At 38.7% G+C, this 26,089-nt stretch overlaps 2 protein-coding genes across 7 annotated transcripts in view; one reads left to right on the plus strand and one right to left on the minus strand.

Annotated features, from left to right (window-relative positions):
• On the minus strand, positions 1-13,705 carry CCDC32 (coiled-coil domain containing 32). Of its 2 annotated transcripts, none has more exons than XM_083349413.1 (4): positions 13,540-13,705; positions 9,260-9,518; positions 7,931-8,087; positions 1-514 (listed from the first exon to the last, which is right to left on the minus strand). In XM_083349413.1, exons 2-4 carry the CDS (start codon positions 9,504-9,506, stop codon positions 373-375), a joined length of 546 nt encoding a protein of 181 aa, XP_083205539.1. In that variant the 5' UTR covers positions 9,507-9,518; positions 13,540-13,705; the 3' UTR covers positions 1-372. The 2 variants fall into 2 exon arrangements, with proteins under 2 accessions (XP_083205539.1, XP_083205540.1); XM_083349414.1 differs by having other exon boundaries at positions 13,618-13,634.
• LOC310632302 (protein-L-isoaspartate(D-aspartate) O-methyltransferase-like) overlaps positions 13,184-26,089 on the plus strand; it is a gene marked incomplete at its 3' end in the record, with an annotated part of 15,339 nt that continues 2,433 nt past the window's right edge. For 2 of the 5 annotated variants that reach the window (XM_083349406.1, XM_083349409.1), the window contains exons 1-8: positions 13,184-13,654; positions 15,403-15,541; positions 16,352-16,456; positions 18,004-18,035; positions 23,192-23,296; positions 23,888-24,008; positions 25,029-25,114; positions 25,379-25,548. In XM_083349406.1, coding sequence (XP_083205532.1) covers positions 13,544-13,654; positions 15,403-15,541; positions 16,352-16,456; positions 18,004-18,035; positions 23,192-23,296; positions 23,888-24,008; positions 25,029-25,114; positions 25,379-25,548 — 869 coding nt within the window. In that variant the 5' untranslated portion in view covers positions 13,184-13,543. Of the gene's footprint in view, positions 13,839-14,157; positions 14,404-15,402; positions 15,542-16,351; positions 16,457-18,003; positions 18,036-23,191; positions 23,297-23,887; positions 24,009-25,028; positions 25,115-25,378; positions 25,553-26,089 lie in introns of those variants that run through there. The other 3 variants (XM_083349410.1, XM_083349407.1, XM_083349408.1) reach the window with 3 other exon arrangements.

Raw genomic sequence — 26,089 nt, forward strand, 5'->3', positions numbered from 1 at the left:
TACCCGTGGGTAAATCGGGGGAGTTGTGAATGAGGAAATTACATTCTGCGAGGAAAGTATTGCTAAGCATCTTTCCATAGATGGTCATTTAAATAAGTGCAAAATCTTCTCCGCAGTTCAGGGAAGAGGATTTAAACCTGTTTGCCAAATTAAGTTATTCTACCACGTTTTGTTGTCTTAACAAATCATGCACAATTAATTTAAATCTGCAACATTATATGACTTTAAACCAGAATCTGTACATCGTAAACTTTGGTGGAGAGACAAATCCACAAGGTCTATTTCAATCAAAATCTATCATTCTTTTGGTATTTTGTCCCAATCTGCCAACAGACATCTATCTGCGCTGGAGACAAGGACCCAGGGCATTCACTATTCAACAGGTGTAGGTTCTTCATCTTCTTCGGCCTCCTGCTTCTCAGGAGCAGCTCCAAGGGGAATCAGATACTGTATCTCCTCACTGCTGACTGCCACCTTCTCTGGTTGAAGCCAACGTTTCAGGTATTCCAAAGTACTGACAAGAAGCAGAAAAGAAAAGGTTACAAGAGCAATTCACAGTAAATAAATTATTCTCCAAAACACCTGAAAGCAGGACAAGAAGCAACGGATGAAAACTAGTCAAGGAGAGAAGCAACCTAGAACTAAGGAGAAACTTCCTGACAATTAGAACAATTAATCAGCGGAACAACCTGCCTCCAGAAGCGGTGAATGCTCCAACACTGGAAGTTTTTAAGAGGAGACTGGACAGCCATTTGTCTGAAATGGTATAGGGTTTCCTGCCTGAGCAGGGGGCTGGACTAGATGACCTCCAAGGTCCCTTCCAGCTCTATTCTATTCTATTCTATTCTATTCTATTCTATTCTATTCTATTCTATTCTATTCTATTCTATTCTATTCTATTCTATTTTTTAATTTTAATTCTAATTCTAATTCTAATTCTAATTCTAATTCTATTCAAGACAGATATAGAAAATATGGTGCCCGAAGGCACCAATAAAAACTTTAGATTAGTCCATCAGGCTTCCTCCACCAGTTTTTAAAAACAAGCAGACAAAACAACAATTAAGTTGCTAGTATGCTTCAGCAGGTCAGGGTCTGACAAAGATCATAGAAAGATAGTTTCTTTCTGGGGGAAAAAGATGGTTTGTGACTGTCCATTTTTGTCAGTAGGCAAATCTCTGAAGGCAGTTATTTTCTGAATATTTATTTATTTATTTATTTATTTATTTTATTTAGATTTATATACCGCCCTTTCCCGAAGGACTCAGGGCGGTTTACAGGGCATTTAAAAAACAGTCAATACAAACGTTAAAACAAATTAAAAATAGAACCCTGAGAAAATTAAAACCCAGTTAAAATTAAAATTAAAAATATTCTTAGCCTGGGCCAGAGAGCTCGAAGAGCCAGGTCTTCAGGTCCCGGCGGAATGAACGGAGGTTGGGGGCAGTCCTAAGCTCCGCAGGCAGCTGGTTCCACAGGGCAGGCGCACCCACTGAGAAGGCCCTACCCCTGGGTGTTACCCGCCGGCAGTCTTTAACCGGCGGCACCCTGAGGAGACCCTCCCTGTGGGAGCGCACTGGACGAAGGGAACTTGATGCTGGCAGCAGGTGTTCCCTCAAATATTCCGGACCCTCGCCATTTAGGGCTTTATAGGTCATCACCAGCACCAGGTATGACTACCAGGTTTGCTTCAAGCTTCAAATGGATCTGTAACTGAGAAAGACTAATTACCCCCAAAACAGGCAATGATTATTCATTTTCTGCAAGGGCAGAATCTGTTTCTGAAAGATACCTTCTCTAAAAAATCCAGTGGAATTCCCATTTGGAAACCATGGGAAGCATGGAAAACCATGATAAGATTATGAGAATTAGGCCATTAGGGGTTGAAAACTATGGTTAGCAACTTATCACAATGCCTGCTACAGTAATTGTAGCATACTTAATAATATGATTAAGCAGATTACTACTTGGTGAACTTCTGCAATACAAGTTACAGATAATTCCCAAAGTTACGAGCGTTCACTTAATGCTCGTTCGAAGTTACGCAATAAGCGCCCCCTAGTGTTTATGAGAAAATCCCAAAATTATGAATGTTGCAGAACCACAGTTGTTCGCCCTTACGAACAACTGCAGAGGCTCTGCAACATTCACTCTTCCCCCCCACCATTCCCCATAACTGCTTCCCCCTCCCTTCCTGCCAAGCCAGGCTCACCTTGAGAAGATCTGTCTCCTCTTTGCTGCGATTTTTGCCTTTGAGGGAGAGGAGAGTCAATGGAAGCTCCTGGATAGCCGTAATATCATGCGAGTTCAGGCACCCATCCTCTTTTGCAGAAAATGGCTACCCTTGTGAGATCACAGACTCCAGAAACTTTCATTTTGGGCACAAACTCTTGTGCCTCTCTCCTACTCCCCCCAACTCCTTTCCGCCGCCACCAGAACACTTTTTATCCGAATGGAGAGCTTGGGGAGGTCCGTCTGTGTGCAAGTGCAACACTTGAAAACACAGCGATTGGCTGCATTTCCAAGAGCCCCTAGGCGCTCAAGCACTTTTTATCCAAACGGAGACCTTGGGGAAATGTGGAGCTCCGTCTGTGTGCAAATGGAACGCTTGAAAATGCAGAGATTCACTGCATTTTCAACCGCCCCATTTGCTTACAGACGGAACTCCCCATCTCCCCATTCGGATAAAAGTGTTCCAGTAGTGGCGGAAAAGACTTGGGGGAGGGGAGCAGGAGAGAGGCACAGAGTTTGCACTGACAATGGAAGTTTCTGGGGTCCGTGATCTCGTGAGAGTTCAGGTACCCATTCTCTGCAAAAGAGGATGGGTGCCTGAACTCGCGTGATTTTACAGCTTCCAGGAGCTTCCATTGACTCTCCCCTCCCTCAAAGGCAGAAACCGTGGCAGAGAGAGGACAGATCTTCTTAAGATAAGTGAGTCCATAATGGCAGGAGAGGAGGGGGAAGCATGAGGTATCTTAGTGGGTTGGGGAGGCCTTGGGAGCCTGTTCCATCATTAGGCCCCCTGTGTCCTTCCCCACCCTGAGATACCTCATGCGCACTTAATGAACCGCGCATTCACCCACACATTCGATTAGTGAATGTGTGGGCAAAAGCAGGGAGTGATCTTATTCAAGATATGAATACTCGAGTTACGAGTGGAATGGGCAGGCTCCATTACATCCGTAACTCAAGGACTACTTGTACTTCACGGGGTTATTGTGAGAATGCAATCGGGAGAAGCACATTAAAAGCCTTGATCTTTTTGAAGATAGGCAGGCTGTAAGTGTAAACACTGTAAATAAACAAACAAGATAGGAAAATCATGTAAAATATAGCTTTAGCAATTTTCCAATCCCTTAACACTGTAACAGGACAACTGTGGGTCATAATATGACCAGGAGTAAGCGGGCTTAAGAATGGAAAAATCAGTAGCATTCCAAGCTATTGAGCAACTACTGCATTGGTGAATTTTCTTCTGGATGTTCTTTTTTTCTACATTTTTTATTTCATCAAGATTGATCTTTGTTTTTCTGGTTTCTACCTCCATGGAAAATCTGTGCGGTACTCATTCTTTTCAGCTTTTAGAGAGCTAGTTTGTTGATGGAAATAGAGAAAATAATAAAATAGTGGCCTGCTGGATTATACCTTGGACCATTTAGTCCAGCAGTCTATCCTTACAGTGTCCAACCAACTGCACTAGGAAGCCTCATGGTCTTCCAGAAGATGACCTTCAGAAGCAGCCCCCCCCAAATCAAAGCTAGTATCCACGGGAACCCATGATTTCCATGAATTGGTCCAAGTCTCTTTTTGGAACCTGCCAAGATGGTAGCCAGCAGCATATTTTTGGTGGCGTATTCCAAAGTTTAATTACATATTGAGATAATGTTCCGATTCTTCCAGGATTCAGTTGCATTGAATCTAACATTTTTGGAAAGGGAAATGAGCTTGTCTTTTCCCATTTTATCCATACCATGAATAATTTTGTAAACCTCAACAGTCGCAACCTTTCTAGACTAAAAGTGCTAAATGCCACAACTTTTCCAAATAGGGCAGCTGCTCCAACCTTTTGATCTCTGAACCTTCTGTAACTCTTCTATATCTTTTTTTTTAGATGCAGTAACCAGAACTTCACACAATATTCCAAATGCAGTCACATCATTCATTTATACATAGGCGTAATTATATTAGCATCTCTATTTTTCAATAACATTTCTTATTATTAACATGTTGTTGGGCCTTTTTTTTACAGCGGATGCACACTGTGTTTTGACACTTTTATTGAACAGGAACCAAAGAATCTATAGCTAAATCTTGAAGCTACAAGTTACAAGCACAACTTATTTGAGAATCAGGGTCAAGAAGGATGAATTGAATGAAGATTAAATCGATACTGCACTGCCTGTCTGTTGCCACTGGCATCTGACTTCATAAAACTTAGTTGTCAAATGGCTGACAAGAATGCAGCAAAAATTTAAAGGTAGCTAAACTTATTTAAAGAATTTTTCTTCAGCCGAAGGGACTCTCAAAGTAGATTACAAAAAACTCCTACAAGTAAGGAAAGGGATTAGGAAGCATATAATTGGCTCAGTTGCCGAGAAGGACAAAAGATAAGCATTCTGATCTAACTACAAGTGAGCATCTATTCATAACTAGTACTGGCTTGGCTTTTTTCCTAGCCGTTTTCTTTCTTCACTTGTCATGTTTCTCTTTTCTGTTCTTGAGAACAGGCTTATCTTTCTATTTCCCTCTTTCTTTAGAGAAAGATGTCTCCCTTGAAGACTCTCCCTAGTGCCATTAAAATCCAAGCTCTTTTATGATTTATATTATTAGGACAGGAGTCTGGTCTGGCAAACTATTTTGTGCATTTTCCCCCCAGGGGGTGGTGACGCATACATTTTTCCCATGCAAGTCTTTAAATGTATTTTTTTCAAAGGAAAAGAAAAACTACCATTTCCACTGGGGTATGTCTTTTTCAAACACTGTGGTTCACAGATTTTCGATTCAAGCTAGACAAACACTAGAAATAAGACAAGCACTAAGATCTGACAAATACTATCAAGGCTTTGGCTTGATATTAATCTTGTTTATGCTGCTGCAAAGTCTCATGGCAGCAGAGCCCCCACGCTTACTCCCTGTAGAATTCATAACAGATTTTACACACACACACACACAATGGATAATAACAACTTAGTTTCCTATTTAAATAAAGTCTCTGCCATGAACATTCAAAAAAACATACGAAATGTCAAGAGCCAAATCAAGATGCCTCTCCTATAGGACTGTACAAGTCTGTACAAAAGTGAAAAAGAAAACATTTACTTTTGAAACCAGATTTACCAGGTAACGGGACACAGTAACTGCTTAACAAAATCAAAGAGAAAATATAGAACTGGGGTTTTGTTTTTTGTTTTGCAAACTAGAAGGTAACTGCTTGCTCATTATTTCAATTTTCCTGAACAAAAACTTCAAAATGTAAAGTGCAAGTTGAAAATGTGCAGGTTTCATCAAATAGAGTAGAATTCTTTATTGGCCAAGTGTGATTGGACACGTAGGGAATGATATATTCCAATAGTATGCTCTAATTTATTATTCACTAGTTCAGGGCCATTTTTCTAAACCCATATAGGATTTTCTCAGAAAGACGAAAGGATGCAATTGTTAAGGAATTGGTTGTGCAGAGGTCTCCTTGTGCTACCAAAGAGTTGCACAGACAAGGAAGGGTACTGAGAGCAGTAAGAGTCACACAAAATAAACAGTCCAAGTAGCAATCCAAAATACAAAGTCTTCTTACTGGTCCAGAGGTCAATACACAGTTCAGGTAACAGAGCAAAAAAAGTAACAGTAGAGAGCAGTGAATTCAGAGAGAGAGAGAAGCTACGTTCCTAGCTTCCTCTTATGGCCATGAGAACACTTACACACCCATTGGCCAATTAACTTCTTAAAGACATAACATCATGGTTAATATATTTTCAACCCAACATTGTAGGCTAACACCATATGCCTAACAGCAATAAAACAAAACAACTTTGGCTATTACATGCTAGTACAAACAGTCTCACTGGTTTTAAAAATACTAGCCAGACTTCTAACCAAGACTGAAACGAAGAAATATCGACCTAGTTGCTTAGGACTGAGGAAGAGCAGTAGGGAAGCCATTTTAAAGAAGCCAGAAACATGGAAAAGCCAGCAATGTATTCAGGAAAGCTGGGGGGAAAGGAATGAAAGGGGTAGGTGTGTTTTTGCAAACTATGTAAACAAAAATGTAAGCTATACAGATAGTCATCGACTTACAACTACAATTGAACTCACACTTTCTGCTGCTAAACGAGATATTTGTTAAGTGAACTTTGCCCCATTTTTCGACCTTTGCTTGTCAGGAGGTCACAACAGGGGATCACGTGACCCTGGGACACAGCCAAGGTCATAATTGTGAACCTTCTGCCAAGCATCCGAATTTTGATCACGTGACCATGGGGATGCTGCAAAGGTCGTAACTTTGAAAAATGGTCTTAAGTCACATTTTTCAATGCCGTTGTAACTTTGAACAGTCACTAAATGAATTGTAAGGACTACCTGTATACCTAAGTGGATATGTTTTTTTTATTTTTAAAAAGGACTTTAGGACAGGGGTGTCAAACTGCCAGCCCACAGGCTGGATGTGTCATAGCGAAACCGCGCCTACCCCATTGCCGGCAGTGGGAAAAAAGCCGCAATACGTCACGTCACGACACGTCACGTGAGGTATCGCAGCTTTTTTTCCATTGCCAGCAATGGGGTAGGCATTGCGAGTTTGACACTCCTGTTTTAGGAGAAGTGCAGAATAGCAGATTCTGTATGTGCCGAGAAACTGGAATCTTGACTTCATGTATAGAACTAAAGTAAAAAAGTAGGAGACTAACCCTATAGGGAAAGGCAACAACACTTACCCAGTTAATGAAGGATAAGGATATTTTGAAAACAAACATCAGAACAGTTAAAAGAGTATTCCTCAACCTTAGCAATGTTTAGATGCCAAGGCTGGCTGGAGAATTCTGGGAGTTGAAGTCCACACATCTGCACATTGCTAAGGATGAGAAACCCCGAGTTGAAACAAGTCTTTTCAAAGGTTTTCTAGTAATTGAGCATTGAGAAAGAATGAAAGAAAGAAGCAGATAGTTTTGAATTACAAATTTGTAATTAATAATTAAGAGAATGTTGGATTGCAACAAGAAGCAATTAATCACTTGCTAGTCACCTTGAATCAATGACCAGCAAGCAGAAACTATAATCTTTTGGACTTGTGTTATAAGCAGACAATGAACTAAATAATATGCTTTACTGATTTGAAGGGAAGATTACACATAAGGTGGATGAAGAGGATCAAAAAACATAGTAGAGCTACAGGTTATACAGAGACATAGTGAGATGGTGAGTATTTGTCCACAGAGACTCCTGATGAACCAGGAGTCAAGCTTGACTTAATGGCATCTAACTCACAAAGTATCCAAAACACATGCCGTCACTGCACCAGATTAGCTACAAATATTAGTCCTAATCTTGCACATGTGGAGATGGGTAGACATTTTTGGTTGGGATAAATAAGACATATTCTTTGAATTCAATTAGAGTGCCTTCCAAGCATATTTTGAGCTGATCTTTATCACTAAAAACATCTTTAGATGCATCAAAAGCCCCTAGAGCAGGGGTGTCAAACTCGCAAACTTCACATGACATGTCGCGACATATCGCAACTTTTTTCCCATTGCTGGCAATGGGGTGGGCGGCGGTTTTGGCATGAAGCATCCAGCCTGCCGGCCGGCAGTTTAACACCCCTGCCCTAGAGTATAAATAAATGCTCCAGAATATTCTTTCTCCCACATTACTTGCCATTTCTATATTACAAATATTTCAAAGGGGTGTTATGTATAAAATCTTTATTACATAGCATTACCTCTCATCAGAATCCATTCCCTCCATATAAAAGTCAGACTCGGACTTCTCTTGCAGAAACCTGTCCCAACTTTCTTTCTTAGCCTGAGAAAGTGTATGAAGGATATCTTTGGATGTCACTTCCTGAGACAAACCCTTTATTCTCATTAATCTTCTCTCTGAGGAAAGAAATAAACTAATGAGGGAAGAATGCACCCTGTAGGGAAATGAAAATCAGTGGTCAGGTTAAAGCAAGAAAATGTTCAACTCTTGAGGTTTTGTATAAATTATAACAATTTTTACAATGTGTATACCCTGACAGGGCCTTTTAATGTCACAGCTTCATGTCAGAGCTTTATTTTGTTGGGGATTGGATTAAAAAAAAATATCAGCATGGAACAAGCCATTGTTTAAATTTTTTTCTTTTACTGCCCCAAATCCAAATTAAAATATGAATTGAGAAACCTGTGCGCCAAAATGACATTTATATTTAAAGAAGAAAGGATTTTACTTCCCCTTAAGGATGATGGCTCACAGTTACTCCTACAAATATATGAGATGAGAAAACTGACAGATGATTATATGCAGAGCAGGCAAGAAAAAAACTAGAATAGAAATCTTTATAATCTTTAGGAATTTCATCTGCATGAAGAAAAACACCCATTCCTCTTTTTCCCAATTGGCTGATAGATAGGTTAGATTTCTCTTTTTCAACAGGTAAATTATTGAAAAAAAATGATAACTTCAGTTATATTTCTCACAGATTTTCATTCAAAAAAACAAATTAGACAAAATGGACAGTGATATTTCTTTCACATCTCTGTAAAATCTCAGGTAGGAAAATACGATATATCTTACTGTCACAAATCTTAAAAATAAAATGGGAATCTTTGTCATCACAGAATATTGGACAACATCCAGAAAAACATGAAACTACAATAATCACTTATGCAACTGATGAACTTCACAGATGTATTCTTTAAAAAGTGCATCTGTATCAAGCTTAAAGACTTCGACCATAATCCTTCAAAGCAGTGGTTTTTTTATAGCTTGACAACTATAAGATGTATTTCAAGTCCCGGAATTCCTCAGCCAAAATGGTGGCTGGGAAGTTCTAGTCCACACGTTGTTAAGTTGCCAAGTTTGAAAAACACTGCTTTAAAATTATACACAAATATGTGTTCAAAAAGATAGTTTAAATACGGGTGGATTCACAAGCCTCAGTTCTAAATGATCCTCCCAACAATATCGTTATCTGTAGCTGGGATGATAGGATTCAAAGTCTCACACTTCCAGGCTGAGGAAAGTATTCTGTGAATAAGCCTAGATTAGAAAATATTTCCATACTGACCTAAAGATGCCAAGTAGAGTTCTGAATCTTTCAGTGGCACCCAGGGCTTCTCATTCATTTGCAAAGTGGGGCCTTTTGCGTCCATCTGATTCTCCATCACGTGAACATAAGACTCTGCAAAGGAATCTGCAAATGCATTATTGGATTCTTCATTCAGGTCTGGATGTGGCAGAGATGAACAAATTTCAGTCCAGAGGTCCTGGCTGGAAACAGTAACCAGAGAATCAACACTTTCAATCATGATCATGATGCAGCAATTCTGAAAAAGAAAGAAAGAAAATGATGAGTAAGTTACCAGGTATATAACATCATATTGACATATATCTTTTTGTTTGTTTGTTTGTTTTACTTTGGGATAAGAAGTAGAGTAACTTTTTTAAAAAGCAGATGTTTAAATTTTCTTGGTGCCAATTTATCTGCTGTAGTACATACAAAACTTTGCTGACTCTTACTTTTTTCCAAGTGTTTATAATCAAAATATTCAGGGAATTTTCTACAGAAAAAGATTCAACTTTAAACATCTGGGTAGAAAATATTATAAACTGAAAATAAATTCTTCAATATTTATGACTCCACAGGAAATTAGCCATTTTAGAGCTGGATTACCTGCATAATAAGATTTATTTGTGTTCTGTCTTCATTATTTTTTTACAAATAACTCAAGGCAGTGAACAGATCCAATACACCGTCCTCCTATTTTCCTCACAACAACAACAATTCTATGAGGTGGATTCGGCTGAAAGAGAGTGACTGGCACAAAGTCACCCAGCTGGCTTTTATGGCTATAACAGGACTAGAACTTTCCAGCCTGGTGCCTTAACTACTAACTAGACCAAGCTGTATTTGTTGTTCTCAAATTTCTAATAGAACTCATATATAACTTTCATTGGTAAAACAAGATGGTCCAAAGGCCAGATTGGGTCTATCTAAAACATTAAAGGTAAAGGTAAAGGTTCCCCCGCACATGCATGCTAGTTGTTTCCAACTCTAGGGGCTGGTGCTCATCTCCGTTTCAAAGCCGAAGAGCCAGCGCTTGTCCGAGGATGTCTCCGTGGTCATGTGGCCGGCATGACTAGACGCCAAAGGCGCACGGAACGCTGTTACCTTCCCACCGGAGTGGTCCCTATTTTTCTACTTGCATTTTTACGTGCTTTCGAACTGCTAGGTTGGCAGAAGCTGGGACGAGAAACAGGCGCTCACTCTGTTACGCGGCACTCAGGATTCGACCCGCCAAACTGCCGACCTTCTGATCGACAAGCTCAGCGTCCTAACCCACTGAGCCACCGCATCCCTTCTAAAACATTAGTGGACATGAAAAAGTGAAAAAAAATATTTGCTTTTTTATGTACCTTTTATTAATTTTTTACAGTAACAGTCTTTAGTATTTAATAAGCAACACGCTGCCTGGGTTTATGTATTTAAGATTAATAGTAATACAATTTCCATTCCTACCCTTTATTCCATTTTTTCTAACCATTTATAAAAAAATTTCCCATGTTTGAAAGTATTCTGAGTCTTGCTTCCCCTTCATTTTCAATGTGAGCCTACCCATTTCTCCACAGTCCAAAATTTTCTTAATTATGTCTTCTTCAGATAGTATTTCTTCATTTTTCCAGTACTGAGCAAATATAATTCTCACTGCTGTTAATATATGTAATATTAAGTATATACTTTTCCTATCATAATTTTCTGAAATTATGCCTAAAAGAAATAATTGTGCTTTATAGTCTACATGTGCTCCTATCATCTTTTCTAGCCACATATGTATTTTTGACCAATAGTTCTTTGCTTTAGGGCATGTCCACCCAAGATAATACGTGCCTGGATTTTGTCTGCATTTCCAACAATTGCTAGACACATTTTAAAACATTTTTGCTAATCTTGCAGGTGGTAAGTGCCATCTATAGAACATTTTATATAAATTTTCTTTATAGTTAGCTGCCCTTGTTATTTTGCAATTTCTTTCCCATAGGTTTTGTCATTTTTCTAACTTTACATGTGCCCAAAGTTTTTTTGCCCAAGTTATCATTGTTTCTTTAACTTGTTCATCTTCTATTTTTAATTTAACAGAAAACTGTACAGTTTCTTAATCAATTTGTCATCTGATGACAATAGTATCTAGTCTAACGTTGTCTGGTCTTTGTAAAAACCATTTATTTTTGCATCTTTCTCATATCTCATTTGCATTTGCAGGTGTGGCCACCATGATAGCTCAATGCCCTAAACTTCTAATTCTTGTTTAGTTTGTAGTGTCCCATCAGTATTCAAAATATCTTTATAAGTCACAAGTTTCTCATAATTGATTAGGTTTGGGTGCACAAATGCCTCCATTGCTGAAATCCATCCTGGTATTTTCATGCAAGTTCTTGATTTTACCTTTTCCTATGTCAAAAGCAGTGCATTTCCTACTTAGCAGTTTTGAAAGTATTTATGAATTTTGTTCTTCCCATACCATAGGAAAGCATGCCATCCTACTAAAGCATGCCATCCTACCAATTTTAGCCATTGCCTATCCAATACTGGATGAAGGCCTCTTCCACGTTTCCAACCAATACGGTCTTGAGTTTTCTTTTGCCAATTGGGCCTGCAATACTTGCTGATGTCGTTGATCCATCTTGTTATGGGTCTCTTTTGTGGACTGCCTTAGTCCACCTGCTATGAATTCTTCTTGCAATGTGACCAGCCCATTTCCATTTCAATTCTTTTACTCTTTTGATCGCATTGTATATTTGCATTTGTTCTCTATTCCATATGCAGGTCTTTCAATCTTGTCTTGTGATGCCAAGCATGTATCTTTCCGTGGCTCTTTGTGCCACTTGTAGCTTTTATTTATTTATTTATTTATTTATTTATTTATTTATTTATTTATTTATTTTATTAAACTTATATACCGCCCTTCTCCCGTAGGACTCAGGGCGGTTCACAAGGTTTTTTAAAACAATGCAACAAGTTACAAAAATTAAAAACAATTAAAATAATTACACTAACCTTGAAATAAAAACCCAATTACAATTAAAAATACAATTAAAACCCCAGTTTTGTATCGATCGTGAGGTTAGTGTCCATGTTTCACTGGCATACGGTAGGTAGCAGAACTACTACTACTACTACTACTACTAATAATAATAATAATAATAATAATAATAATAATAATAATAATAAGCTGATCATTACCTAAATGAGGAACAGCCAGAAACTAATATGTACATTCCTTGGAGAAAAATGATAATTTAAAAATATGCTTAAAAGATTAAAAAGGAAGAATTACAAAGTACATGGCTTACTGCAAACTGGAAAATGTCAGCTCCAAAGCTGCAAAGAATGCTGGCATTGCCCTCCCAGTGCAACTTACAGATTCAATCTGAACTTTAAATTGATATGCACTTATATTTATCTTTATATATGATCTGTAGGCATAGCACAACCACAACAACTTGTGTGGACCTCAGTTCCAGAATTGTCCAGCTAGCAAATGAACCAGCATTCCCCAATCCACACATCTTAAAGTTGCTAAAGTTGCAAAATACTGCACCAGAGACTTCCAAGACAAACCTCTGCTGTAATGTATCATAGATTATGACAAAATCAAATGCCAACTTCTTATAAAATATGTATTTATGAACTGTGGCAAGCTGTTAAATGCTTTCAATTGAATATTTTTGAAAGTTTTGAGTACTCAATGATATTGCTGCCATAAAATTGGAAGGGACCCTTTAAGCCATCAATTTCAGCTTCTCTTCCATGCAGAAATCCAATTTGGAGATTCCCAGCAGATGGCTCTATTAACCCACCTGAACATTCCCAAGAACCTGAGTTCACCACCTCCCCCAGGAATTTGGTTTTGCTGTGCAATTCACTCCTACAGTGTTGAGTTTTTTTCCCTAATTTCCAAGCTACAGTCCTCCCGATACGGTTAGCAAGTCCCAAGCACACCGACCGGGAATTCCCAGTGTTGCAATCCAGAACAGCTGGAGACCGTGTTGCTTAACCTGGAGAAAGTAAAAGCCTTTCAGCTTAAAAAATGACTTTGAAAACCCTGAATGACTTGGGCAATAAAAAAAAACATGATACAGACACATCGCGTGCTCCACCTACCAAGAGAGCTGCACTGCCAAAATAGCACTGATGCGCCAGTCTCGAGACACAGAAACGGGAGGCCTTCAACAAGGATCTTTCCAGGTGATCGCTGGAGGGATCCCTCCCATTCTGCACCGCAATGGGTTTTTGCCCGATCCCCCACCCCCTCGCGCGACTTGATCGGCGGCTCCGACTCTTCCTACCTGGATGCATAAACCTGCTCCTGGTGGGAGTCAGAACCCGCCAAGAGAAAAGGAACTGAGCGAGCCGGTCTCTCTCACCTCCACGCTGGCCAATTGGCGAAGAGAGCGAGGACGGAGGGAAGAAAACCCATCGATCGCCCAACGATTCAAGATGGATCGCGGTCGATTGGCATTCCTCTTTAACTTCCGGTTCCGTATGGCCCCGTTGTGGCATCGTCCATGTGCGGGAGAGGAGCGCTGGAAAGGCAGACCTCAAAGAAAGTTGGGGGAAACATTAAATCCGAGCGCTGTTCCCATAGGTAAGAAGAGAGCATATTATATCCAGGGAGACATAAGGAGGTGAGGAAAAGACCGGACTTATTTCGCAGAAAAAGTTGAGTCCTTTAATCTTGCTTAAGGAGCTTCACTTCGCTTGTTTTTTGCTTCAGAGCCCTCAGCCCGCATATGGAGACGACTAAGAACAACGGAAGTGGCAAACGTCATATGTTTAGTCTATCTCTTTAGAGCAGGGGTAGGCAACCTCGGCTCTTTTATGACTCATGGACTTCAACTCCCAGAATTCCTGAGTCAGCTATGCTATGCTGACTCAGGAATTCTGGGAGTTGAAGTCCATGAGTCATAAAAGAGCCGAGGTTGCCTACCCCTGCTTTAGAGTAACGAAGCCTCTTCTCCATGTAGTTAAAGGCGACATCTTGGAACCGGGCATTACTTGGGGTGTTTGCGTTAACTACGTTTTGGAATTCCTGAGACACGAGCCGTAGCTTTTTCCTCCTCCCTTCGAGTGTTACATAACAAACTGGAGAGGGTGGGGCATATGCGTTTTCTGCGTTTGCACAGAGGAATCCTCCCTGTCGCTTCGTGCTGGTGGGTGTTTTGAGAGGTCCTAACTGCTCTGGACCACTTGGCGAAGGGGGTAGTCTGGTTCAGCGTTGTGGTGTGAAAGCAGAGAACTAGCTTAGTTGAGTTCATCGTGGGCAAGTGTGGCACGAGAGCAACAGCTTCCCGATTCAGTATATAGTTTTGAGTTTGCTGTGCTAAAATAAATTGGCCTGCTTTGTCGTGCAGGAGGAAGGCTTGAACTGGACAACTTTAAGATTGGGTGGATTTCAATTCCCAGAATTCCCCATGGGTGGTTGGGGAATTCTGGGAGTGGAACTCCACCCATGTCAAAGTTGCTAAGTTTCAGCAATGCCGGCTTAAAGAATACTATAAAGTCAGCAGATGAAGTTTCCTGCAGAAGGGAGTTAGTTGCTAGGAGAGTTGTCCTGGAAGGGGCTTCTCTAAACAGTCTTCTGCTGTGCTGGAGGAAAACTGAGAAAGGCTCACATGCCTTTGACTTGAGAAGTGGTATCAGCGGGAAGTTGGCTTCTAAAGCAGATAAAATAATTTAAGCAGAGTTTGGAAGCTGAGGCTGAAAGGCAAGGGAATGATTTTGGGGAGGGATCTGTGTGTTGGTGAGGAGCTAGAACTTTCAAATTATCTTCCACAGCTGTTTGGCATAAAAATTGTTAAGTTGCATTTATAAAATTGCACAATACCTGCTGAAATGAAATGGTGCTAAAGATCCTTTATTATAATGACGTTAATTCTAAAATTCAGAGTTAGATTGATATGGTATGACCAACCAAAGGATTACAAGTGAATAAGCTTCTGAATTTATTGCCAGTCTCTCTCTGGTAATATGAAACTCTCTACTTACTTTAAACTTTAGCAGCAAATGTGTTTTCTATTTATGCATGCCTCTGGACATCTATTCTTAATCTTGGCTGCTTTCTGGCTGATGTAGGATTTTGTTTCTATAAAGTTTTATTTAAACATCTTTTGCTTCCTCCTTTTTTTAAAAAAACCCCACTGTGACTGGCTAGGAAGGATTGGGAACATTTATGTGCAATGAGCTATTTGCTGCCTTTTTCTGTTTTACTAATGGGACTGTTGCCAACGAGAACTATGGCTTGGACTTCAAGTGGGAAGACACACGCTGAACTGATCAACAATCTGTATAGTGAGTACAAACAGCTGTTTACATTTAGGACAGACTTCTAAAACACTGCTGAAGTACCTGGACATTTTTCATAATTAACGATTCTGGTGGTCTGGTAAATTAAGGATGTCTTTTAACAATTATATCAAATGGAACACCACAATACTGAAATCTTAATTAGACTAGGGGTAGTTAAGTGGTAGACAACCCACCACTTCCATTCTAAGGTGTACAGTATAATTCTTTCCCACCAACCTTTTTTTAAGGACAGAAAGTCCTAACGACATTAGGCAAAAAGACTTCCTATTTTCCTTTACAGTGGCCAAATGGTGATAATATATCTTTATGTTTTTCCAAATAATTAATATTGAAGATAATATGTAACTATCATGAATAATGGTACTGATAACTTTATTATCTATTGACATTTAATTAGGGTTAAATGATCCAAGTTGAAAGTTGTTACTATGTTTTGTAATGAATTCCAGTTATCTAAGGCTACACAAAAAATAATCTTATGCTAGTTCTAATATTATGAAATAGAGGAAAAATCTGAAGCTGAATTGTACTATTTGTAGGGTACTGGATTTCAGATATAGATCATATTCCTTGATATATAATTGATGGATGTTAAGCTAAGAAATTAAGAAAACTAAATTATGTTCTTAGTTTGACTTATAACTAAGATAATTCAGTATTCTTAGCTTTTTATAAAATCTAACATAAGCTATATACCAAGCAATATGATCTATATCTGACCTGTAGCTGCCTTGAGCTGGTCAGATATGAAGTTTATACTGCATAATAACTTGTATTCATTTCTCCCTGTAGGAAATGGTGTGATTAAATCTCAAAGTGTTTATGCTGCGATGCTGGCTACCGATAGAGCCCACTATACAAATTATTTTCCATATATGGATTCTCCTCAGTCAATTGGTAAGATCACAAACTACTGTCAGTTAATAAAGAAATATTGCATATATTAGAGACCACATTATATATTGTTTTCTTGCTTGGAACCTCATATCTGTCCCAAGCCACTAAAAAGCATGGTTTCATTCAGACTATTCTACAGGTACTAAAGGGAATATGAAGACTTTTTATTAAGTATATTTATTTTGTTTTATCATAAAAGATAAAATATAAAACAGAAAAAAAACATATGTCCAACTCTAACAACAAAGAAAAAAAGGTGTATAAACAAAGAGAAAAAGGTGATCCGAATACCAAATAAATTTAACATCTAACATACAGTATAGAATCCATCCCAGCTGGATGCTGAAAAAAAGAAAAAACAGTAAATTCTCCCCTTTTACAAAGATATGTATATAAAAGAAGAAAGAGTGGTCAACAGGTTAAACTAAACATTACACTAATCTTCAAATTGTTCTATTAACTATCTGTTATTGTATTTAGTGTGTAGAAAGTACACAAACGGTTTCCAGTCTCTTATAAAGCTGTCTGATCAAAGCAGTTAATTTCGTCATCTCTGCTAATTCAGTCAATTTTAAATCCATTCTTCATCTGTCCCTTTTTCCTTCCAGTGCGTGGCAAGTACAATCTTTGCAGCTATCACCATGTGAAAGACTAGCACTCCAAATTGTTTTTCATAATACCTAAAAGACAAGCTTCAGGTTCCATTAATATTTGTATCTTAAATATTTTCTGTATTGTCATTGTTAATTTAATTTTTAATTTTTTTATTACATTTATATATGTTATGCTTGTGAAGTATGTTTTCACGTATTTGCAAGCCACCGCATACAATAAAATGAACCTGGATTTTGACTACATCTTCAGCACTTATTAGAAGTCTCTTTATACATTGTTGCTAGTCTATCTGGAGTCAAATACCAACAATACATCATTTTATAAAAAATGTCTTTCAAGCTATAATTTAAGGTAAATTTTAGTCCATTAGTCCATACATTCTCCCATTTAACTAGCGTTATGTTATACCCATATATTTTTTTTACCCATTTTACCATACAGGCTTCAATGTTTTCATCTTCCAGATTCATCTTAAGTAACATTTGATACACTTTAGCAATCAAGTGGTCATCTCCAGAACATAAGTTAATATGAAGACTTTAAACAAGAACCTTAATTCAGGAGTGTCCATAGTTCCCAAATCTACTTTGGGTAGCTCCAGAGTTATTTCTGAAAGATCTAAAGATCAGTGGCATGATTATCTGCCACTTTGAGCTGAAAATCAGACATTGGGCTTCATATAGATTGGGCTTCAAAGAGTTTTTTTAAAATCCCTATATGATTCAGTGAAAAGCCTGAGAGAACAAAAACAAAAACCCTGCCCTTTGTAGTCCTTGCCTTCTTAAAAACTATTATACCTGAACTAAAAGTTGCTCGCTATCTTACACTTTTAATTGCCTGGAAGGATTGAGAAAATGAAGGGTTTGTAATGTTGCTTGAATGATGGTTCTTAGCATGGGGAAAAACCCCTTTTATTGATGGTTTTATTTCAGGATACAAGGCTACCATCAGTGCACCTCACATGGTAAGACAGATTTTTATATTAAAAAGTATATGAAGACATTCTTGCATTGAAAAATATTTACTCAGTAAAGCAGAGAGACCGCCAATGTAAGGCTTTATAATTTGCATTATCAGTTTATTTCCATGCAGCTTACTCTGGCATTGCTATATGATATTTTTTGTAATAGAAGAAAATGAAATTTTGTAACTTATAACTACAGAAAGTGCCCAGATGATTTGACCTAAGGCTGTATCCATATACACTGCCATTGAATTACATATGAGACCCTTCCTTGTGTCTTATATACATCATTAATCTACATCTTCTGAATAATTTTGAGTTCCATATTAGTACATCTCTTATTGAGGTACAGTCATGGCCGAAATTGTTGGCACACCAGAAATTTTTCCAGAAAATCAAGTATTTCTCACAGAAAAGTATTGCAGGAACACATGTTTTGCTATACACAGGTTTATTCCCTTTGTGTGTATTGGAACACAACAAAAAAAGGGAGGAAAAAAAGCAAATTGGACATAATGTCAAACAAAACTCCAAAAATGGGCCGGACAAAATTATTGGCACCCTTTCAAAATTGTGGGTAAACAAGATTGTTTCAAGCACGTGATGCTCCTTTAAACTCACCTGGGACAAGTAAAAGGTGTGGGCAATATAAAAATCACACCTGAAAGCAGATAAAAAGGAGAGAAGGTCACTTAGTCTTTGCATTGTGTGTCTGTGTGTGCCACGCTAAGCATGGACAACAGAAAGAGGAGAAGAGAACTGTCTGAGGACTTGAGAACCAAAATTGTGGACAAATATCAACAATCTCAAGGTTACAAGTCCATCTCCAGAGATCTAGATTTGCCTTTGTCCACAGTGCGCAACATTATCAAGAAGTTTGCAACCCATGGCACTGTAGCGAATCTCCCTGGTCGTGGACAGAAGAGAAAAATTGATGACTTCCGGTGGCGACGCGACGCCGAAGACAGCCGTCTCTGGGCTGCCCGCTCCGCAGCTGTGTTTTTTCCATCGTAAACAGCGCCGATCAGCTGTTTAGATGGATTTGAAGCCCCCTCCTCGGGAGAAGAGGAGGGGGTGAGGCCCCAGGTAGGGGTTGAGCTCTCCGTGGCTGCCTGAGCTGAGAGTTTGGGCGGCTGAAGGATTGAGCCCCCCCGAAGCCTGGGTTGCTCCGAGCTGCGCAGCGTCTCTGCTCTGTGATTTTTGGAGCAGAGCCAGGCGTTAGCAACCACCCCTGCCAAAAGGAAATACTTTTGAGTATCAAGATGCAGGCAGAGCGGTACAGGAGGTCAAGGTGATGTGGACTTTTAGCTTTACTCTCTAGCTCAATGGATTTTATAGCTTTAAAGTGAAAGTGCGCAATAAGTGAAAGTGGGGAAAGATGGCGGCCAAGACTTCTAAAGCTCTTCGGAGTGCGGGGTCTTCCCCGGTGCAACAGACCTCGTTGCAAGCTTTGCTTCCTCCTGCATTTCCTCCGGCACTGACGCTTAAGGATTTACAAGATGCCCTTGAAAAGCATTCACGGTTAATGTCTGATATGATGGATGAAAAGTTGAAAAAGCTGGAGGAGAAATTGGAGAAGAAGATGGAAGAGAAGTTTAGAGCAATGAGGGTAGACATGTTGTCTATGATTGAAAGTGTAGCTGAATGTGTGCAACAGCTGGGTGAAAAAGTGGAGGATCTCAGTCAAAAGAACTCTATTAGAAGCAAAGGTATTAGAGAATGAAAATATAAGGGACAGAATGGACGGAGAATTGAGCCTTGTTCAGTACCAACAGATGCAGTATGCTATTAGAATTAGGGGTTTAAAGGAGAATTCTAAAGAAGATTTAAAGCAGCTGATCTCTGAGGCTTTGGAACCGGTATTGGGCCAGCCAGCATCTGAAATTGAGGGAAGTATGGATAAAATTTTTCGTGTAAATTCATGGATTGCAAGACAGAGGAAGTTACCCAGAGATGTGGTGGTCTATTTTACAAAGAGAGTAATTAGAGATGAAGTCATTCAAGCTGCTTATGATACTAAATTGGTAGTTGCTGAGCAAGAAGTCTTGGTTTTAAAAGAGATTCCTCCAAAGATTTTAAGGAGAAGGAAAGATTTCTTGTACAGGAACTTAAGAAATGTGATATGAAGTTTAGATGGGAGATTCCAGTTGGACTGGTGGTGATGCACGAAGGTAAAAGACATCGTCTGGTTACTGTGGCCCAGGCACGTGATTTTTATAGCAATGTGTTAAAAGCAACCCCCCTATCACTTTTGGAAGCTGCAAAGGGACATGGCGAGGGAAAGCCTCAAGATGTTGCAGATAGACAGACAGAGGAGAACGGTGCTGGAGGGGATCAAGTTACAGCCTTATCGGTTGCTGCTGGAGAGCAGAGGATGACGCGTGCCGCCCTAAGACGAGCGAGACGAGAGCAAGAGCAAGACAAGCAGAAAGTTATGGAACCTCCAAAGCGTACTTATAGTGAAGCTGTGGGAAGGGCGCGGTCCAAAGAAGATACAGGGGTCATCTCAGACGTGCTCCAAAAGCTTTGGAGCGTCAAGATTGGTGACTAAATCTAATTTAGAATGTCTATGGATTAAATTTATCATAGAGGAGAAAGAAAGTTTTTCAATATTTAAAACAATTTAAGACTGATGCTATTTGTTTGCAAGAAACGTATATTAGGGTTATGGACTAAAAGTATTTATTGAATTTAAGATTGGGTACGCAAGCTCCTAATCAATAACAAGTTTTTTTTTAACTTACTACATATAAAGGTTACTTAATTGGATTAAAAAAAATTAAAATTTTTTATTTTATTTTAATTGGAGATTAGAATGGTGTCCTAGATGTATAGATGGATGATCTGGAACTGTGAGACATTTGGTGTGATATATGCAAGAACTATTTTTGATCATAGATCAGTTTGGTTGGAGATTAATAAGGTTAATAGAGATAGGCGCTTTTGGCGCGTAATTGAGAATTTGTTTAGAGTTTAGAGAAATGTGGGAGAATGTAAATAGTAGATAAAAATTTTTTTTCTTTTTTTGAAATTAATATGAATAAGGATTGGGATTAAGAAATTTTATTTAGTATTTGAGTAAAGTTCCTTTTCTGTTTTCTTTCTTTTTTTTCTTATCTGTAATAGTAATATTGTTTGTAATCATTTTACATAAGCTAGAGGGCGATAGAATTAATAGTTTATTGTGATAGCATATGGATGCTTATGTTTGTTTGTTTTTTTTATACCCTGTATTTAGCTCTGGGAAGTCGGGGGGGGGGAGGAGGGAATGGGGGAGAGGGATAGGGAGGGTTAGATAGGGGTGGGGGAGGGGGGATTAAAGTTAAAATGTAATGTAAAACTTTTTAAATAAAAAAAAAGAAGAGAAAAATTGATGAAAGGTTGCAACGCAGGATAGTCCGGATGGTGGATAAGCAGCCCCAAACAAGTTCCAAAGAAATGCAAGCTGTCCTGCAGGCTTAGGGAGCATCAGTGTCAGCGCAAACTATCAGTTGACATTTAAATGAAATGAAACGCTATGGCAGGAGACCCAGGAGGACCCCACTGCTGACACAGAGACATAAAAAAGCAAGATTACAGTTTGCCAAAATGTACTTGAGTAAGCCAAAATCCTTCTGGGAAAACGTCTTGTGGACATATGAGACCAAGCTAGAGCTTTTTGGTAAAGCACATCATTCTACTGTTTACCGAAAATGAAATGAGGCCTACAAAGAAAAGAACACAGTACCTACAGTGAAATATGGTGGAGGTTCAATGATGTTTTGGGGTTGTTTTGCTGCCTCTGGCACTGGGTGCCTTGAATGTGTGCAAGGCATCATGAAATCTGAGGATTACCAAAGGATTTTGGGTCGCACTGTAGAGCCCAGTGTCAGAAAGCTGGGTTTGCGTCTGAGATCTTGGGTCTTCCAGCAGGACAATGACCCCAAACATACATCAAAAAGCACCCAGAAATGGATGGCAAGAAAGTGCTGGAGAGTTCTGAAGTGGCCAGCAATGAGTCCAGATCTGAATCCCATTGAACACCTGTGGAGAGATCTTAAAATTGCTGTTGGAAAAAGGTGCCCTTCCAATAAGAGAGACCTGGAGCAGTTTGCAAAGGAAGAGTGGTCCAAAATTCCAGGTGAGAGGTGTAAGAAGCTTATTGATGGTTATAGGAAGTGACTGATTTCAGTTATTTTTTCCAAAGGGTGTGCAACCAAATATTAAGTTAAGGGTGCCAATAATTTTGTCCGGCCCATTTTTGGAGTTTTGTTTGACATTATGTCCAATTTGCTTTTTTTCCTCCCTTTTTTGTTGTGTTCCAATACACACAAAGGGAATAAACCTGTGTATAGCAAAACATGTGTTCCTGCAATACTTTTCTGTGAGAAATACTTGATTTTCTGGAAAAATTTCTGGGGTGCCAACAGTTTCGGCCATGACTGTATATGACACAAATCAATACAAATGCATGAAACTACAGGTAAACCTCAACTTCTCAGTTGAGCCCAAAATTTATGTTGCTAAGTGAGACATTTATTAAGTGATTTTTGCTCCATTTTATGACTTTCCTTGCCACAGCTATGAATCACTGCAGTTGTTAATTTAGTAACGGTTGTTAAGTGAGTCTGGATTCCCCATTGACTTTCCTTGTCAGAAGGTGGCAAAAGGTGATCACATGGCCCTGGGACACTGCAGCTGTCATAAATATGAGTCAGTTGCTAAGTGCCTGGAAGAATCACCCAAGAGTTTTGATCATGTGATCATGGGGATGCCTCAATGGTTGTGTGAAAAACAGTCATAAGTCATTTTTTCAGTGCCCTTCTAACTTTGAATGGTCACTAAATGAACTGTTGTAAGTCAAGGACTACCTGTACTACAGAAATCTTGTCTGCCAGGAACTAAGTTGGTGAGAACTAACTTGTTTCCTCTTTTGCTTGAAAAATGGTGCTAGAATCTAGTTAAAAAGAAGAATTGTTATTTTCACCTTGATGCAGTCGAAATGTATTGGACTGCAACCTTTTCTCAGCCCTGCACGGTTGGTGGTTTGATGTAAGAGAAATTGTCACTCAACACATCTCACTCAAGACCCCAAATGGGGGAAGACTGAGCTAAAAACTGTGAAAATAAGTTATGTAGAAAATGTGTAATGTTATGTATAATGGTTGTTTCTACAGCATGCTCACGCCCTTGAGTTACTGAAGGACCAGCTAGTAGAAGGAGCAAAGGCATTGGATGTAGGATCAGGAAGTGGCTATCTGACTGCTTGTTTTGCTAGGATGGTAAGCAAAAAGCATTTTTTGCAAAAAAAATATCTCTTCTTGCTACAGATGAGAAGGCATACCTATGTGTGTTCTTTGTAGTTAGTATTCTGTCAACTTGATATATCTGGTGAAATTGCTGTCTGGCTATTACAAAACTTAAACTCTGAAAAATTAAATGGAAAACACAAAAAAATCATTTGCATCTCTCTGTGTGTGCAAAACCCCATACAGAACATTCTTTAATTATTCCACTACTATCAGGCAATATAATTTTTTATCACTGCAAAGAGATAAACAAAAAGTTAGTTCCACTTAATATGGTGGAATTTTGCTATGTGGCTAGATTTATATGAATGACACATTTTTTTTCCTTACATTTGAACTGGAAGAAAGAATGAGATGCAATTGTGCGATAGTTGCAGATAAATTGCTTGTGAGTATAACTTTAAATTACATAAGCAATGTTAAAAAATTCTAAAATTCTATTTAAAATTAATGAATCCTTACTAAATTAAACTCATAATGATTTCTTTAATGAATTCTATTTTCTCTATAATAATGAACTTGAAGTAGTAATAGAGTTTGAATTATACATGACTCCTTTTATAGGTGGGCCCCACAGGCAAGGCAATAGGTATTGAGCACATAGAAGAATTGGTTCATGAATCCCTTGGGAACGTCAGAAAAGATGATCCAAACTTGCTTAGTTCTGGACGAGTGAAACTTTTCGGTAAGTTATCTGTTTTGTAGCTATGGTACTAATTCTGTTTTGATAGGTGCTTGGTATTTTCAACAGTAGAGAAAGCATTCTAGAAAGATAATTCTTAAAATATATTTTTCAAAGCTACAGGGGTGAGTTGTCTCTAAAGAATTATCTGTATATAATAATTGAAGTGAAGGTGAAGGTGAAGGTTCCCCTGCACATGTGTGCTAGTCGTTTCCGACTCTAGGGGCCGGTGCTCATCTCCGTTTCAAAGCCGAAGAGCCAGCGTTTGTCCAAGAACGTCTCCGTGGTCATGTGGCCGGCATGACTAGATGCCAAAGGTGCACAGAACGCTGTTACCTTCCCACTGTAGTGGTCCCTATTTTTCTACTTGCATTTTTTACGTGCTTTCGAACTGCTAGGTTGGCAGAAGCTGGGACGTGTAACAGGCGCTCACTCTGTTATGCGGCACTCGGGATTCGACCCGCCAAACTGCTGACCTTCTGATTGACAAGCTCAGCGTCCTAACCCACTGAGCCACCGCGTCCCTTTATATAATAATAATTATTTTACGGTAAATTGGAAAATCTGAATGTTTTGATGTTCACTGCTTTCCATATGACTTCTTTTTCATTTTACCCAGAAGTTTTTTACTGGATCTTTTTTAAAGCTCCTAATAATTGGAAAATAAGAGACTAAACTGTATACTGAACTAAACTATACTGAACCGAATAATACTGAATGGAACTTTTTATTTAGTGATATCCATAGTGTAATGCTTCTACTTCAAAATAGGTCCCTTTTTTCCAGGAAATCTTTGTGTTAATGAAGCCTGCCCCTGATGATTAATCAGCTTGCATATATTTTGTTCTTTATCTGTCATTTTGCTCTGTAGGTCTTGTGTTTTTGTATTACACATAGAGTTTCTATAATTTAGACACTATATTTTCAGTCACTTGGGGGGGTTCATTGAAAATGGATTGTAAATGAGAAAAATAATGTTCTTCTTCTTATAAAACCTTCACTGCCCACATTCCTTCTCCACAGTTGGGGATGGTAGGAATGGATATCCTGAAGAAGCCCCATATGATGCCATCCATGTTGGAGCAGCTGCACCCACTGTGCCAATGGAGGTAGGATACAGAAGGACCCAACTCAGTTCTGTTTAATAAACAATAATCTTATCTTCTGTTTTCCAAGGTGCAATAAGTGCTGTGGAACTGTGACCCATGTTGGAAGATTAGCCCCAGATAGAATAAGAATACACACACACACACACACACACACACACACACTTTGAGACACAGAGACAGAGACACACACAGAGAGAGAGAGACTATATATATAGTCTTTAATTTGCCTTGCCATATTTACTGATAATTTTTCTGTATTACCAGTTGCTGAATGAACTGAAACCTGGAGGACGACTGATTTTGCCAGTAGGGCCAGAAAATGAAAACCAGGTTATGATGCAATTTGACAAAACTATGGATGGCGAGATTGTGAAAAAGCAGCTGATGGGTGTGATATATGTTCCTCTGACAGACAAAGAAAAACAATGGCCTCGGTAAAATATTAAAACATTTTTTTTCTTTTGTAAAGTTACCGCAGAATAGTGAATTGGTGTCCTAGTTGGCTTTTGCTAGGCAAAGTAAAGCTACTAATATGAGAGTGGTGTCTCTAAGAAGACCACTATAGAAACTAGAATTATCTTCGCTTAAGCAGACAAGGAATGACTATCTTAGAAAACAAAATGAAATTTTGGAGTTTGAGCTCATTACAATTTTGCCAAAACCACTATTTAAAAATGTTACTCCAGATAATGATTTCAGAATCTCTTTGTATCTTTCTGGATATGTTACAGTTTTAATTTTCCAACATTTAATGCTATGAGTGCATGGAAACTGCAAGTTAAGTTCTATTAAGCTTCATGGAACTTGCTTTCCCAAAACCATCCATGTGACTGGATTGCAGGTGTATTTATAAGTGCGAATTTACATATACTTTGGTTTAATAGTTCTAAAGGGTTTTATTATGCGTATTGTAACTCCAAAATTTAACAGTTATTCCTATACACTTCTTTGAATTAAAATTAACAATGATAAAAT

This window comes from Vipera ursinii (assembly GCF_947247035.1).
Source record: "Vipera ursinii genome assembly, chromosome: 1".
Classification (NCBI taxonomy): domain Eukaryota; kingdom Metazoa; phylum Chordata; class Lepidosauria; order Squamata; family Viperidae; genus Vipera; species Vipera ursinii.